Consider the following 15,618-nt stretch of genomic DNA (forward strand, 5'->3'; position numbering starts at 1 on the left):
GACAAGGTATAAAAGCAAAGAAAAATAAGGCAATCAGGAAATACTGTTAACTGGAATAACGAAGAAGGTACCCTTCTACTGTAGAAGAGAAAAAGAGATTTCTTATCTTACCCCTACAAATGTTTAAGGACCAGAGGTATAACTGTTCAGCAAAATTATTTTTTTAATGCAGGACACTCCTTTTGATTAACAAATAAAAAAAAATTTAAAAACTCCTATTACGGTGCAGGGTTTCTGAGGGTTGTTCATGGAGACCTTTTTGGTCCCAAAATTTCACAACATGAAGTGTGAATCCTTTCTGTACAATAATACGGAATTCAGTTTAAAAAAAAAAACACACTTTTTTTTTTCCTGCCAGTGTTCTTGGTTTTGTTATTCAGTAGATGCTGTATTAAATTGGATTTTGTGTCCATCATTATTAAAATGTGAAGTGTGTCGGTCACAAAGCATACATTTCAGGGCAGTTAGCTGAATAATTCTTTTCTTTATTATCCCAAATTACTGCTGAGCTCTGGAGAGGTGAGCAGTTTAGCCAATTATTGCCATTTGAGCTGGATTTGTGGGTGATTAGCTCCTGGTCGAATTCAGTCCTGGCAAGGGCTTTGAAGCCTTCGCTTGTGTGATTTTCACAGCAGTGAGGTAGGAATAGACGCGGCTAATGACAGGAAGGTCGCGTGGGTTATGTGACCTGTGCGGGGGGGGCTTGGGTTTAGCAAATAGGGCATCCACAATAACAAGTGTGTCACTAACCCTGCCGTGCATAATCGGAGTTTTATAGGATTGTTGGAGATGCTGACAGCTCAATTAAAGTGTAACCCTTTGTACCATATACCCTGGCAGAATGACAGAAATATTACCAACAAAAAAGGGAGGGGGCCACAAGGGAACTGGTTAAAGATCCAGTATTCTTTTTCTTTCCCCCCTTCATCGGAGCCTGCACAGAACAAGCTGCAAAAAGCATCCATTTGTGAAATAATAGGTTGTCCGGGGGAGGGGTATGGTGCCAAACATGGCTACAAAAAAAAGCTGCTCTTAAGTGGTCTTCCTGATGTTTCTATGGAAACACTATAGTATCAGGATAGAAAGTTAAAATTGGGTTTTAAGCTTTTCATGGCTTTTCTCCCATGAACCCCTCTTCCCCCCCCCTCCCCCCATCCCTACTTTATATAAAATATGATAAAGAGAATTTCAGGGTTCAGGGAACGGAGCGCTACTATAACGAGAGCCATATCATCTACCTAGAAGTAGTAATGTCTGCACGATAATTCCTTTTTTTATATCATCCCCCCCACACTGCTCAGTTTGTTTCTTAAGGGAAATAAATGTTCTGTTACTTCTTTTTCATGCCTGACCCTGCAGCCGTTTCTACTGCTGCGAATGTTTCCACTCTTAGAGCCTTTTCCAAATTAATTGTGCCACGCAGTCATGTTTGCTTGCACTGAATCTGTTTCCCAACATTGTTTTTCCTTTTAACTTTAGTCTAGAGTAGGAGTGTTTCACCAAGCTGATTGGCGTGGATGCTAACTTCATTTGTGGCCAGCGTAGTTAGAGTGCAGTGCATGATGCTGGAGCTGCAGCAAGAGGTAAGAGTTCAAACGGAGCTGAGCGCTGCCGGCTCCTCTACTGCTGAGTTAGACCCCTTGGCATCAGCCGTCTGGTTTCTCTGACACTAAAATAATGATTTGCATCACAGTGCATTTCACATTAGTGCTGACGATGGTGTCAGGGAAACCACAACTGCCAATGCCAAGGGGTTAATAAACTAACTACTTGAGATTATTAAGGGCTGTGATTGTTTTTTTTAACGGTCCAGGGTAAGTGGAACAAACCTTGGAAGGCAACAGTGGCAGAAACTACTATAAAGCAGAAAAATACTGTGACTTGCTAGGTGCTGTGCCTTCGTCAGAGTGGTAAACTGGTTTTAGAGAGAGGTATGTGCCATTCCTTTAAATAAATAACTGCATTTATAACACAAGAGTATTAAACTCTGTAGAAATAATGATAAAGTAAGGCTAACGAAAGAGCGCCCCTTTCACAAAGCTGTCAACTGAAGGAGAACTCAAGAAGTATCCTACTTTGCTGAGCATCTCTGTCCTTCAACTATGTGTTGTCTTTTGACGTGCCTGTTTGGGCGTCTGGAGTATTATCCTGGCCGTTGTGCAGACAGATGCAGCTTTGGACTTGTGACGCTCTGCCGGAGCAGTGTGTTTATTGCTCCATCTGGATACTGCAGCAGGGCTGGGTCTTTAGCTTTCTGTTCAAATTATTCTTTGGACACCAGGGTGACTGCTCTTTCATTATCATCTTTTTGCCTCTTAAGAAAGTTGCTCGTTAGGTGGATGAATGTGATGTGCCAGATGATGGCTTCCTGTTCTCTAGTCCCCAAACTGCGGTGCAGTTGTCTCTTCTCAACCACATTGTGCTTTTATGTAAGGTTAGTAGGTTCCTATGCTCAGCAACATCCTTGAGGAATCCTTGTCCATGCCATGTTGGAAGTACATAGCCTGCCTTTTAAAAAAAACTGCAGCTGCAAGCTGGGGAATTGTGAAAACTTCCCTTAAAATTATTTGCTGCATATCAGAAGAACTTGTGCATTACCCGCAGTTGGCAGGTAAGGTCAAACTCTGGAGGCTAAATTGTTGGAGCAATCATTAAAAATAAAAGCGCAATAACAGTGGGCGCTAAGTTTGTTCTTCCCATTTACCATGTCTTTAGTGCTGAGATTCCTTGCAGGAATTTGGTAGCCGTTCTTCATTGGAGGTGGCAATCTTCATTGCCGGTGCTACAATGAACTGTAAGACTTGCTTAATCAGCATTGGGATTTTTTTTAGTAAATCTTTCTAATTTTTTTTCTAGTAGCTTGTGTGCAGAGAGCTTGGAAAATAATGGGTTGCAGGTTGATTGTCCTTCAAGTTTTAGCAAAGCTATTATCTTTTGCTCCAAGTCAGATCTTAGATCCTCTCTTTTCTTTGTCTCCAGATGGAAATAGTGGCTGATCAGCCTCAGCATTAGGTAACCATTCATGGTGTAATTACCTGCTGCGCTGAGTTATTGCTGCCTTGTGTTTAGGGAATGTTAGAAGAGAATTGGGTTCAATGTTCTGATTTCATTTTCTCGTAAAGCTGGTGTATAACATAAATTTGAATAGTTTCTTCAATGGGGAAGCATCTTTGAATCTGTAGCAAAACTCTGCTACTGCTGTAGTGCTAGTTTTTAAGGAAGGGGTTTTTTTCCTGTATGCCTGACTGCAGTAAGAATGTACTGGGTCTTTTAGGGGGTTTTTTGCAACATTATTGTTAGATACTGAAGTTTGAGAACATTTGAGGTCTCCTATTTTCAGATCTCTTTAGAAGCACTCCACTTTCTTGTAGCCTTTGTTATGTGGTTCAGTTGGTCCCCAATTGTGCCCTGTTACTGTAAGAGACGTTTACTACAGGTTTCCAACTGTACAAACTTAAACAGCTTCATAGCTAATTGACCAAAAGACCAAGCAGCATTCCCTTAAATTCCTGGGAAAAAAAGATTTAAGTTTGGGAAGTCAAGAAAACAAGTTACATTTCTGTGGAAGATTCCAAATACATTGGGCATCTTCAGCATTTTATTCCCTAGAGGATTAGTTGCATACTCTGGTGTCTGTTCAAATTAATTGTTGAAGAGATAGCAGCAACTACCATAAGCTTCCTATAGCGTGCAAGTATTGTTTGTAGGTGAAATAGTTTGAGCTGGTATCTACCATGTGCTGGAAGAATGGACTTGAAGACTAAAAACCTGTTACAGTTAAATAGTCTGGAAGCAAAAAGTATCAATTAAGAATTAATCTCTTGTTTGTTATTAGGACAAGCTAGACTAGTTCCAGTGCTGCTGGCCAGACTGCCTAGAGTTGGCTAGTCATGCAAACCTGGAGGATTTACCAGCATTTGTTCACCATGTTAATAGATTTAAAAGGAAGCAGATGTTTTGTTGACCAGAATTCATATGTAACAGTTAGTTTGTGATCCTGGTTATGAATGGTTGCCTTTGCAGTTATTTGAGGGAGGATGTTTCTGACAAGTGTGAATTTTTCTTTTGTGAACAGGATGCAAATGATAGAGCTGTAGAAAATTCATAGCCCTGCTAGCTGCTAATCATAGTTACGAGAACTAAAGACCTGAGTAGAAAATTAAGAATTTATGCTGTTAATGATTAAGTGCGAGATTACATACTTCATTCTGTCAAAACAGCATCAGGGTGTAACAGTATGAGGTTGGCTAAAAATTAGGGAGGGGAAGAAAAAGCTTGCATGATGCCTGTACCTCAGCTATGGCAGTGGTGTAAGCTTCTGAAAGAAAACAGAAACCAAAGTACCCTATTTCCTTCTCCAGAAGGTCCAGTCTTGGCTCTGCTGACTTCGAGGGCTCTACCATTTTTACTTGGCATGCCAAGAAAAGTCAAATGTACCAAATCCTATTAAAACAAACAAAAAAACCCCAAAAACCTTAAGTCAAGTACTACAGCTGGAGCAAATGCAAAGAAACATGCAGTCGGTGAAGCTGTTATCACTGGTATTACCCTGTTTGTGAAACACTTTGTATTTTGTGGCCCCTGGAAAATCCAAAATACATGGGAGAGCAGAAAAATTAAAATGGAGCATAACAGGGCACGCAAAGCATCCTGTTCCACACACAGTATTAATTCTGCGGGCCAAGCAGTGGCTGTAGACATCTCTTGATGATCAGCATGTGCGTTTTTGGTGACATTTATTTGTGGGAAGTATGTAAGTCTATTCTGCTACCATCTGTCCAGCGTGTCTGAAAAATTAAGGCGGCTCACCTACCAGCATCTTCGATGCAGTATTAAGCAACTCCAAGAGGTCAGTTTTTTAAATGCAGGTAATTTGTTGCTTAAAACCTGAAATATTCCCATAAAACAAATTCATAATTGTTTAACCATTTGTCTTCATTTGTTGTTTAAGCAAGCAAGGTTTGTAGCTCATGGGAAGGCATCTGGAGCAGCGAGATTTAGCTGATTACTGTGTATTCAGATGAACTGTGTATATTATGCATAGTGGTCCCTTGACCGGTGTTGGGTGCTTTTTTTTTTACCTTAAGTCCAATCAATCCTACACTGGTGACTTTTCATTAGCTGCTCCTGCTCTCACAGTAATGATTGGGATGCAGAGCCTGATGGCAGTCTGTAACTTCTCCCGGTGCCCTGAAGCTCAACAACGTAAGCTGATTGACTCAGTTAGGGCCCCAGTCTCTAACAGCAAATGCAATCAATAAATCTTTGTTGGTAAATAATTGCTATTGAACAGAGTTTTAATATAAATTTATGAGTGGTGTTTTATCACAGCTTGAGGCTACAGCAAGCCACTGAGTGATGGATTTCAGATAACACTTACATTCATTACATTAACTTTGTAAGTTATTTAAAGCTTGTACACTTAACATTGCTTTTGGCTTGCAATGACCTCCTGGGACTAGACGTAGCATACACATTACTAATAAAGAGCTCGCAGTACGTGCAGACGGTTCCTCCGTTTGCTTTGTACAGTGACGCAGTTCCTCGAGCAAAACCTGAGAAGTGAAGTTCGTGCACTCCGGTTGAAGTCTTTTTCCTCATTTTTTGCTCATTAGAAGTACAAGCTAGCGCAGTCTGGTAGGAGAAGCGTTCCTCCGTTAGACGCAGAATTGCAATTTTGGAGGGAAGGTGGTAAAAAAACACCCTTAATTTGAAGTGTGAAATTCTTCTCAGTTTGTGAGCAATTGGAGGTGTTAAATTCTTAGTGTTGAATCTGGAGGCTTTGGGTCAGCTACACTGAACTGCAGGGCTAAAATTGCAAATGGAAGACTGTAACAATGAAAGATTTCATACAAATTATGAGAAATAATATTATCCGATTAATAATAATTTGAGGCAGAGATTATTTTGACAAAAAAAAAAAATTGGTATTTTGAAGTAGAAGTTGATTTACCTAGTCCCTTACTGCATAGCTTGGAGACTAAATGTGATTTTTGTGATGTGCTGTGTGTACGTGGGGGCCTGTTTGGCTGTGACTGGAGATGTGCCCAAGCTACCTCTAAATTGCCTCGGAGGTACCAAAGGTCAGTGGAAACCCATGTATCTCGTTTCCTAGGCAGACTATCTGATGTGACTTAAATGTAGACATCATGTGACTGAAGTGAAGGGCTTTTTCTTTTTTTTAAAGTAATATTTCTTGTCATATCTGGGCCTCTTTTTTTTTTAAGTTTAGTAATGTTAGAGTGCATTTATAACTGATCTAAACTCAGATACTAAGAGCATTTCTCCAGACCATTCTATATAATTACCACAGACAAAGTGGCGGTCTCTGGCCTTGGGGAAAAAATGTGTGGTTTATATGGGCTTCTCTGCTTCATAACCCTTTAAGTTAGCTCCTTGTATTCAGAGCAGTTTCCTCTGCAGGTACTGGAAGATATTTTAAATTCTCACATAATACGAAAATCTATTCTTTTTGCCAAGGTAGTGACTGAAGAAAATGGATTGGGAAGTCTGGTTTGTTGGTTAGGCACAAATAGGTACATCGTCCGTATTTACTGCTGAGTATTTTTTTAACACGAAAGCATAGAATTCCACTTTAAAAGTAAGGTGAAACCCCATTTGGATAATTTTCTTCATTTAGATCCAAAAATAGAATTTCATAATTCACACCTGGATGGTAGCAAAACCTCTATGTAGTAAAAATCATGAAAGTAGTGGGTTTTTACTATTTATTGAGTTAATAATTGTAATGAATTGAAAATTAAGTAAGTAATGACACATTTTCTGTATAGCAAAGGGACAGTTAAAATGGTGTGAAATATAGATATATTTTACTTTCTTCAAAACTTCAAAAAAAGGCAAGGGGGCAGGAGAGGGGAGGGGGATCACCGTTGTGATCCTTACAGCATTTTCCCCATTAAAAGCTCTGAAGAACAGACCAGTGCAGGGAAACAGTAATTTTTGATCCCCACAGCACAGCGATAACTAGAATTGTCTCCCCCTAAATGCGAGCGAACGTGCTGCAGGTGAGATATGAAAGATTGGAAAGGTGAAGCGACAGATCACCTACTATAGACAAACATACAAGTCAAAGGCAGAAACAAGCTTTCATTTTTTAATAGAAGAAAACAACGTCTCTAACCACTGGAAGACGGTAATTGGGATGTGCAACTCACACTCGCGGAAGCTTTTGTAAGAAAGCGTTTCAGAAACCCCATACTCTCTTGTAAAAGTTTGAGTTGTAGCAAGGAATAGCACAAAAAAAAGCAGTCTGACCCCCAGACGGTCAGAAAGTTCGGAGTTTGTACCGCTGTACAAATTCAGTCATCCGACACAAGCTTTTCTTTACGGTCCCATCCACAGATCGCTTTGAATCGCGAAGCGTTGTTCTCTGAAGTTTTATTCAAAGTGCATGTCCAGGAACAGGCAGTTGTGAACTTGGCTGTTCTGCTGGGATCATCTCTGCAGTTGCAAAAGGAGAGTTGTTAGTTCATGTGGATTGTGGTAAGGGACTTCAACATCTCTTCAACAGAAAGCAACAACTGGAATGGAGGGAGAAAAAAATTTACCTAGCTCTGGAGGACTTCTACTCACGCAGAACTGCCCCTTGTCCCCTCATGACTTTGGGAGTGGGTTTGCAGTGAGATCGCGTTATAAAGCTGCAGGTTTAATGGAAAAACAGATCATATAACTTGCTTTCAAGGTTTTAACCCGCTTTAACCCGCTTTAACAAAAACGACTCCATAGGAATGGGAAACACCATGCTTAGTAGTGCATCTTTCTCTGTTCTGTTTTCCCATTTGTTAAGTTCCATGGAAAATGAGAATGGAAAAAGTCATTTTATGGGGATTAGAGATCTGAAGTTTGTATTGGTTTAGATTCCTAGTTATGATTTAATGACATGAAATGTAAGTGTCCGCTTTTATCTGAACTTGATCTGTGGAACTAGTGAGTCCCTGTGGTACATACTGTACATAGTGTCTCCACCGGGACATTTCAGTAAGACTTTCAATCACCAAAGTACTGTATGAACTCATTAGGAACTGCTTTCTGACTTGGTTTTGGAAATTAAAATTTCCTAAGGAAGTGCATTGCTAAAGCATGGGTTTTGATATACCACCCTCAGCATGCTACAGCATGTTAGATTTTGCTTTTCCAATTGACTTTCTATTTTTAAGCTGAGAACTGGTGGAACATGCGGTAGTAGTCCTTGTCCATTTAAACACGATGACTTTTTATCTCAACTGTTGATTGTTGGCATTCATCAGTGATGTTTAGGTTGAATACGATTTCTGGAAAGGTAAGTCACCTTGCCCACCTCCTTTCCTCTTTGATCACACCTCTTCCATTAAATTATCCAGAATTTATTGGAAGAACTTTGTATTTGCTCTGTTTCCATTTTGCTGCTCTTGCCTGGAATTGATGTCTCTTTTGCTGGAATGAATAGCCAGGAGGATTTCCATTGCAGTGTCACCTTACTGCAAAGGGAATGAGAACATAAACATGTGCTCTTCCCTGCTTGTGGAGAGGCTGAGCCTGGACAACAAGGAATCCCCAGGAACACGCTGAAGGCAGCACAAGCCACATAGTAGGATCCGCACTCAGCCTGGGGCTTATCATTTGTTTTGGAGGGCTAGGAAATGCAATGAGTGTGGTGTCTTTATCAAGCAGGAGCACATATGGGTAACCTTACTCTGTGTCACATTAAAATGTGCTTTCCTGAGGCATGGAATTCAGTGCAAAAGGGGTTCCTCTACCCATTGGACAAAGCCAGCGCTGATACAGTCTTTTTCTGTTTATGTGACTTGCTTTATGAAAGCCGTACTTAGGGCTTTTCCTCCTGAATTGCAAGGACTGAAGCTGCCCATGGAGAAAATGTGCATCATGGGAGAAGCAGGGGAAAATGAGTAACTTGCAGGAGAAAGCGTATCTAAAAATGTTGGCAATTATATTTATCTTTTTCTGTGTCTTAAATAGTTGTGTGTTGGCAAAAGTGTTTAATCTTTTTTTTTTTTCCCCCTTTGACAGGGTATGCTGCTAAAGCGAAGTGGCAAGTCATTGAATAAAGAGTGGAAGAAGAAATATGTGACGTTGTGCGACAATGGTGTGCTGACCTACCATCCTAGTTTACATGTAAGTACACCGTGCTCTCTGTATGTTCAGCGTCAGGCCCTGATAAAGCAGTGTTAATGAGTTCATCCTGACGTGTTTTTGTTGAGCCCTCTTTGGTGGAGGAACTTGTTTCTCTCTCTTCATTCCCCTCCCTCTCAAAAAGGCATAATCTGAAATAAAATTCCCTGGTGCGAGTCCGAGTACAGTCAAGTTCCTTTGAATCCCCTGGAACTGCAGTTCCCTTGCATCCCAGGAGGCAGCTGAAATGGTTTAAGCCTTTATTTTGTGCTGATGCTTTTATGGACTTGTTGTCAATCCCAGGATTAAAAAAACAGAGCATTTTGTAAGAAAAAGTGTCCTAGATGTAGTAAAAAGTGAGGAAAGTTTCTGGTATTTGTCAGTGTGCAGTGGTTATGGTTTATTCAGAAGTAATTCTGAGCAGCCTTTTGAAAATAGCATAGCTATTAAAATATGTGCCATAAAACTTTTTCATGTTAGGGCATCTATCGTTGTCTCTGCCCAAGGATCCTGTCTGTCCTTCTCAGCGTGTGTAGCACAATCCCTAGGTACAGTTTTGGGGGTGGAAGGAGCACAGTGATCTGACTCGGAACTAGCCCACCCCATCTGCCCTGGCCATGCCGGCAGGAGGAAGGGTGAGATTTGTCAGAGCTCGTTCCATGCCAGAACAGTTCAAAAGACCGAGCCAATGTGGAGACTCCAGATCTTGAAACTCGCAGGGGATTCCCAGCTCCTTCACTTGCTCTGTAGTACAGACAATGGTAAAATACAAAAAACCATGGTGTGTTTTTTGGACCATGAGTCATGGATCTCACCAAGATCTTTAGAATTTTATCTGGTCTTATATTTTATCATCATACCACATATGAAAATCAGAGGGTGGCCAGCTGTAACATTTTTTGGGCCAATTGTTTCTAAACCTATTGGTGTCATTTTAAGCTCGTGGGCAATTTTTTATTAGGGAGTGAAAATCAAGGTTTTGATCAGATGCATTTCTGTAGGTATGCTCTGGGGCTTACAGACCTGCACGTGGAACTGGCAGGAAACTTATGCTTTAGAAGAGTGATGTCTGAGGAGCATGACCACACTGATGCGGTGCTTGTACCAACTTGCTGTCCCCTGTCTGCTGAATATTAGCACTTTCTCTGGCTTGACACAAGATTTCACAGTCTCGGATCCTGCCATAATAATGCTTTGCTATAGTTTCTGATGTTATGTCCATGTCCCTTAAAAATGATTCAGTAAATTAGATGACAGCTAGCTTCAAGGCATTGCTTCTTGCCATCAGAAATCTTGTCCCTCAGCCCTTGTGTTCTGGAGCAAGGTTTTCACTGTTCCTTTTTGTGAAACTGTGCAAGTCTGTCTGTGCTCTTTGGCCACTCTTAGTGCCTTTAAATTTGGGGTATTCTGCTGTGAAGTAGTCCCGAAGTACCTGAATTGTACATTGGTATTGCTCACAGAAAGGAAGCACGAGTACTGCGTGCCTTTGAGGCAGCCCCCATGGAGCTCCCACATGAGTTTCCCTTAGATTGTGTTGGCCAACTCTGGGTCATCAAGCAAGGAGTAGGCAAGCTGCCATTGTCTGCGCCCAGGTTCCTTCCTTGCTTTGTAGAAATGGTCTATTGTTCCTGGCAGTTGTTATGCACGTGTTACTTTTTCATTGCCTCTTGCAGACAATGGAGTACTTCTCTGTAGGCTTCCCTGGAGCTGCTTAGTCTCCCCCAGAGTGAGAATCCATTGAGATTAGAGGTAATTACTTTGAGATTAGAGGTAAATCCATCGGAGATTAGAGAGAATCCATTTAAAGAAGAAGTAATTACTAGCCTGTAATTGTTTCCCTCTATCCCCCACCGTGCCCCCCCACCCCAAGAAAAAGGTACACGGCTCCGTATTTCCATTTGCTCAGACCTCCTTGCATAGATTGGAAAGGTTTGTAACGTACTACTTTTCCCTTGGCTGTATGTGGGTAGGTAGTGGTGGGGGACCATGCTCAGCTCCTAGCAGGCAAGAAGCTGCTGGGGAAAATGTCGTACTCATTCAGGGTCTTCTTGAGACACCTTTACTGAATCCACTCTCTAGGAGCATCTAGGGTACTGCTCATTCATGTTAAAATCTTTCTATGACATGATTTATATTATAAATGCTGCTGGTTTAATTTTTATATTTCTATTTAATATTTCTATTGCCTTTAGCCTTCAAAGAGTCACGGCACTACTTCTGCAGTATGTTTCCATACTGTCAATGGACTATTTATTGTCAATTAACTATTGTTAATATACTCTGCAGAGCATTCGTCATCTATCAGGCAGTAGTATGTGAGTAGCATCATCTCTGCCCTGTGCAAACCACAGTGGGAGGAAGAGGCAGGACCAGATACTTGAAGTCAATTGCAGTCCCGATACAGTTTGTACAAAACTTTGTGGGCAGGAAAGTCAGAATTTCCTCTTGGGTATTGCCAAGTGAGTGGGGTTCCCCCCAAACAGGACTCTGATAATGTGTTTCTGGTTTGGTTTTGCTAGTTTTTGTTTATCTGTAACTGCTTGTTGCTTTTTTCATAGCAAGCCAAGGAAACTGATGAATTTTTGATACTGTGCTTGCATTGCTGTTTGGGATAATTTCTTACATTGTTTTGAAAAATAAGTGCCTTATTCCTACCAACCTTCCCATAAAACAGCATTGAAGAAAAGAACTTTTGTTAACCGTCTAAAGTTGGTTTCCTAAACTCGTAAAAAGCCTGGCTCTAATCTGACCTGTTAGTTAGATTTGGGTTATCTCAAGCGTGCGAGTCATTTTGGTTATACAAGATTTTGCAGTTGTAATTCTGTGAAGCGAAAGGTGGGCTGGCCTCTAGTAGTGGCAGAAGAAGTAAATTTAGAAGATAATTTGGTCTTTCCTGGCTGTGGTTTGAGTCAGAACATAACACCTGCGTTGGAAGAACCTCTTATAATATTTAATGGCTGATAGTGAACACTGTATTAAATATTGCTTGAGATTTGGCCAGAAGTGGATCAATTGTCTCTGTCAGATGCGTTCAGTGGCGGCTCAGGCATGAAGGCAGTGTTTTTAATATAGAGAATGTGTCTGTATTGCAGAAATCAGTACCTGTCATCCTCCTTGAAAGGATTGGCTACAAAATGAAAGGTTTTGGGGTGGGGAGTGAAAAATCAAATTAGTACCTTTCTTACAGAGGAGGTGTCCCTGGAAGGGTCAGGCCTGTTTGGCAGGGCAGCATGTTGAATTGTGCCAGCTAAATGAGTAACTACTAATGCCACCAGGTTGATGTTTGACACAATAGCTAAATTCATATTCTTTCTTCTCAAGAAAGTCAGGGGAAAGGAAAATGGGGAAAGAAAAATATATGTACATAAGCACCCTACCATTTTCTGACTTGGTCATGTCAGGTTTTTTCAAGAGCCTCAAAACATCCCGTCCCTTGGGATGCTGAGGAGCTATGCCGATAGAAAATGGTGGGGATAATGAGAGAGAACTTTGACCTGCAGGCTTCAAAGTTCACCATAGCTACCTATTCATCTTACACTTCTGGAGTACAGCTGTTGAGTGGATGACTAAAATTCTGGCTGACAAATTCAGTGTCAGCCTCCCCAAAGGGACCCAGGGGAATTTGTCTAGGCATCTCTTGGCTTTTAATGGCAGAATGCCATGTGCAAGGGCTCCTGAAATGTATTCGCCAGGATACCTGCTGGGCAGCGTTACGTGCCGCTTCTTTATCTAAGCCTTATTCCGATGAATAGCTGATGATGTTTCACCATTGTCTGTCTTCCAGAGGGTTGCCATCGTGCCACAGGTCAGTAGCTGACAAAGCTTTAGCTGTGGATGTCCATTTTCTGTTCTTGCATCCCCATCATCATCACTGCCCCTCATTTATGAAAAGAAGAAAGAACACAAACCTGAAAACAGCTTTGTTAGGGAAGGGCTTTTTTTCCCCTTTTATATTTAATCTGTTCTAGATTTGCTTTCAAATACAAGCACAGCACTGTGGCACCTTATGGGGGAAAAATAGCTTCTTAAATAAAAGGGAAGGAAGGTCCGATGCCCATCATGTAAAAGCCCCTCTAGAACACACGTGGTATGTAAATCCCATGTACCTACATAGCAAGGTTGATTTTTTGCTTTGAGGTCTGTCTTGCAGTAATGACGCTCTTTAACCTTGCTCCAGTCCTCACTGATCTAGTTTGATAACCTGTGCTGAGGTGCGTAGTGATTGAGGGGGGGAATATATCCTTTATCTCCTTGAGTGGTGTGTGGATTCACCTGGTCTGCTCAATTCATCTGATAGTAGCCACAGTTTCAAAACTCTTCCTTAAAAAATAGTGTTGACTAGGTGAGCAGCCTACGTGAGCTTACTCAAAGGGACTATTAGCAATGTTGCTATCCTCAAATAAACTGAATGTATTTTTTAAAAAAAGCAAAATTTCAGCCTGGTATGGAGTCGTATCCAACACTAGGCTAAACTTTGCACAAGAGCTTCAACAATATATTATACAGACACATCTTATTGGAAGATGATACAAAACAGACCCAATTCATGGGCGTCTAAAATTCTTTGAGACATGGGGTGGGGGACTGGGCTTTCAGTTGAGCTTTCTTCGCTTGACCATTTCCTCCAGGAAAAGCAGACTTGGTGAGAAATAGGAGGCTATTGAAAATGTCCTCTGTGTTGGTATCTGGAAAGTGGTGTAGATCCATGCACTTTTTTCAGGTCCCATAACATGCATCGTTTTTCTTAGAGCTGCAGTTGAAATTTTTAACCGTTATCAGTTCTTAGGATTTTCCTGAATAATTTGAAAATTGAAAGCGTGCTTGCAAATAAAGTATTCCGTCTCTCCTCATTTTTAAGAGAACACCATGCTAGCTGGGCTTGCGTGGCGCCTTTGAGTGTGGTCTGTCAGCAGCAGGGTTGTCTGGCGGCGGAGCTGGGTGTTGCTCGAGCCCAGGGAGCAGCGCTCGCCTTCATGGTTATGAATAATCGCCTACAGACATCGTTTCGGTTCAGCCTTATTTTCAGGGTTGCGTTACCTCAGGCTGTTTAATAGCTCCGAAGTGTGTTGTTTGTGTTGCTTTAATAGAAATATTCATGCTCTTATATATTTCTAAAATACCATCGTCTATGCCCTGGGTTTTTTTTCCCTGTTTTTGCTTCAAAGGAATGTAAAGCTGGATATTGGCTGGCTCCGAGAGCCCTTCTAGCTGGCCTTTCCTATGAACAACTAATCCTCAAATCGGGCTTTGGTAAATCAATATTTGAACTGTCAAAAGGGTATGCATATGTTGCTTTTCACATATGATGTAGCTCTACCTCCTAAAAGAGTAGTGATCAAAGCAAATCCTACAGAGCAAAAATGAGGATATAGTTGGACTGGTGATGAAGATAAATCTGTCTGAGGCATGTGTAAGTTTTTATTATAGTTATTGCATCCATTAATATGCCTAAAACATTGGTTAAGATAGAAAAAATGAATTATAGGAACAGGTATAAAATATGTGTGTAGTAATTGCTTATTACAGTTGATGATGCTGTATTTTTTGCACTCACCACAGCTGGCGCTCTCTGGAAGCCTTTTCATCAAAGCCATGTTCAGAGCAGCAATCTCCTTTCTAACATTATTGACTTAAATTTCCCAGAGCTTTCCTTTCTTAATTCTAGCATGTTTCACTGTGAATTTACATCGCTTCTAGTGATAGCTAGAGGATAACCAGTGTTTATGGAAAAAATAAGTGTTAATCATGCTGCTGTAACTTTTTTTGGTAAAGGTACCAAATATAAAACATATAACCTACGATGTTTTAAAAGCAAAAGAGGCTTTTATAAAGTGGTATAGCTGTAGAGATCACTCACTCACTTTATAGCTTCCTGGAAAACTTCTTTATTATGTTAAAGATGTAAGGGAGTGATGATCAGTTTGGGAGCAGAACTTAAAAACGGATGGGGAAAATAGAAGCTAAAACATGTTTGCAGTCCTTAAGTGAGACCTATCATTTGGGTAGCTGTCAAGGCAAATTATTTTCCACCCCCCTGGCTTTGTGGCTTTTTAAACTGGAAATGATCTTGCCTGAAAGTGCCATTGCACCAGCTCTGCTCAGTGGAAAATCAGACTGTAGTTACTGACGGACCAGGAAGCCACGCTGTGAAATATGCCTTAAATATGTAATCCCAGTCGATGGGGAAGGAGAGGGAGACTGATTATTCGCAGTAACTTCTTAAAATCACTTCCATGACTTGTTACAGATACTCACAGGTCACCAAATGCACAAACAAGGCAAATGTGAAGCATTTTTAGTTTCAAGTCCATTCATTTCGGAGGACATGACAAGATTTATCACGTCATTAGCGTAGGATATTGTAGCAAACGCAATACTGCTGTTGCCGAGCTGTGCAAACTTGTAGTATGTAGTAAGGAGCAGCAAACATATATTTCAGTGTTGTGTCTACTCTCTCTTCAAAAAGGCAGGGAAAATTTTTGGTATCGG

At 40.9% G+C, this 15,618-nt stretch overlaps 1 protein-coding gene across 2 annotated transcripts in view; it reads left to right on the forward strand.

Moving 5' to 3' along the window:
* The window catches only part of AGAP1 (ArfGAP with GTPase domain, ankyrin repeat and PH domain 1), a 267,477-nt gene that overhangs the window by 116,986 nt on the left and 134,873 nt on the right, over positions 1–15,618 (forward strand). For both annotated transcript variants that reach the window (XM_009320776.1, XM_009320777.1), the window contains exon 9: positions 9,028–9,132. In XM_009320776.1, the coding sequence (XP_009319051.1) occupies positions 9,028–9,132 (105 nt within the window). The remainder of the gene's footprint in view (positions 1–9,027; positions 9,133–15,618) is intronic.

The sequence above is a fragment of the Pygoscelis adeliae genome, unplaced genomic scaffold (assembly GCF_000699105.1).
Source record: "Pygoscelis adeliae isolate BGI_AS28 unplaced genomic scaffold, ASM69910v1 Scaffold63, whole genome shotgun sequence".
Classification (NCBI taxonomy): Eukaryota; Metazoa; Chordata; class Aves; order Sphenisciformes; family Spheniscidae; genus Pygoscelis; species Pygoscelis adeliae.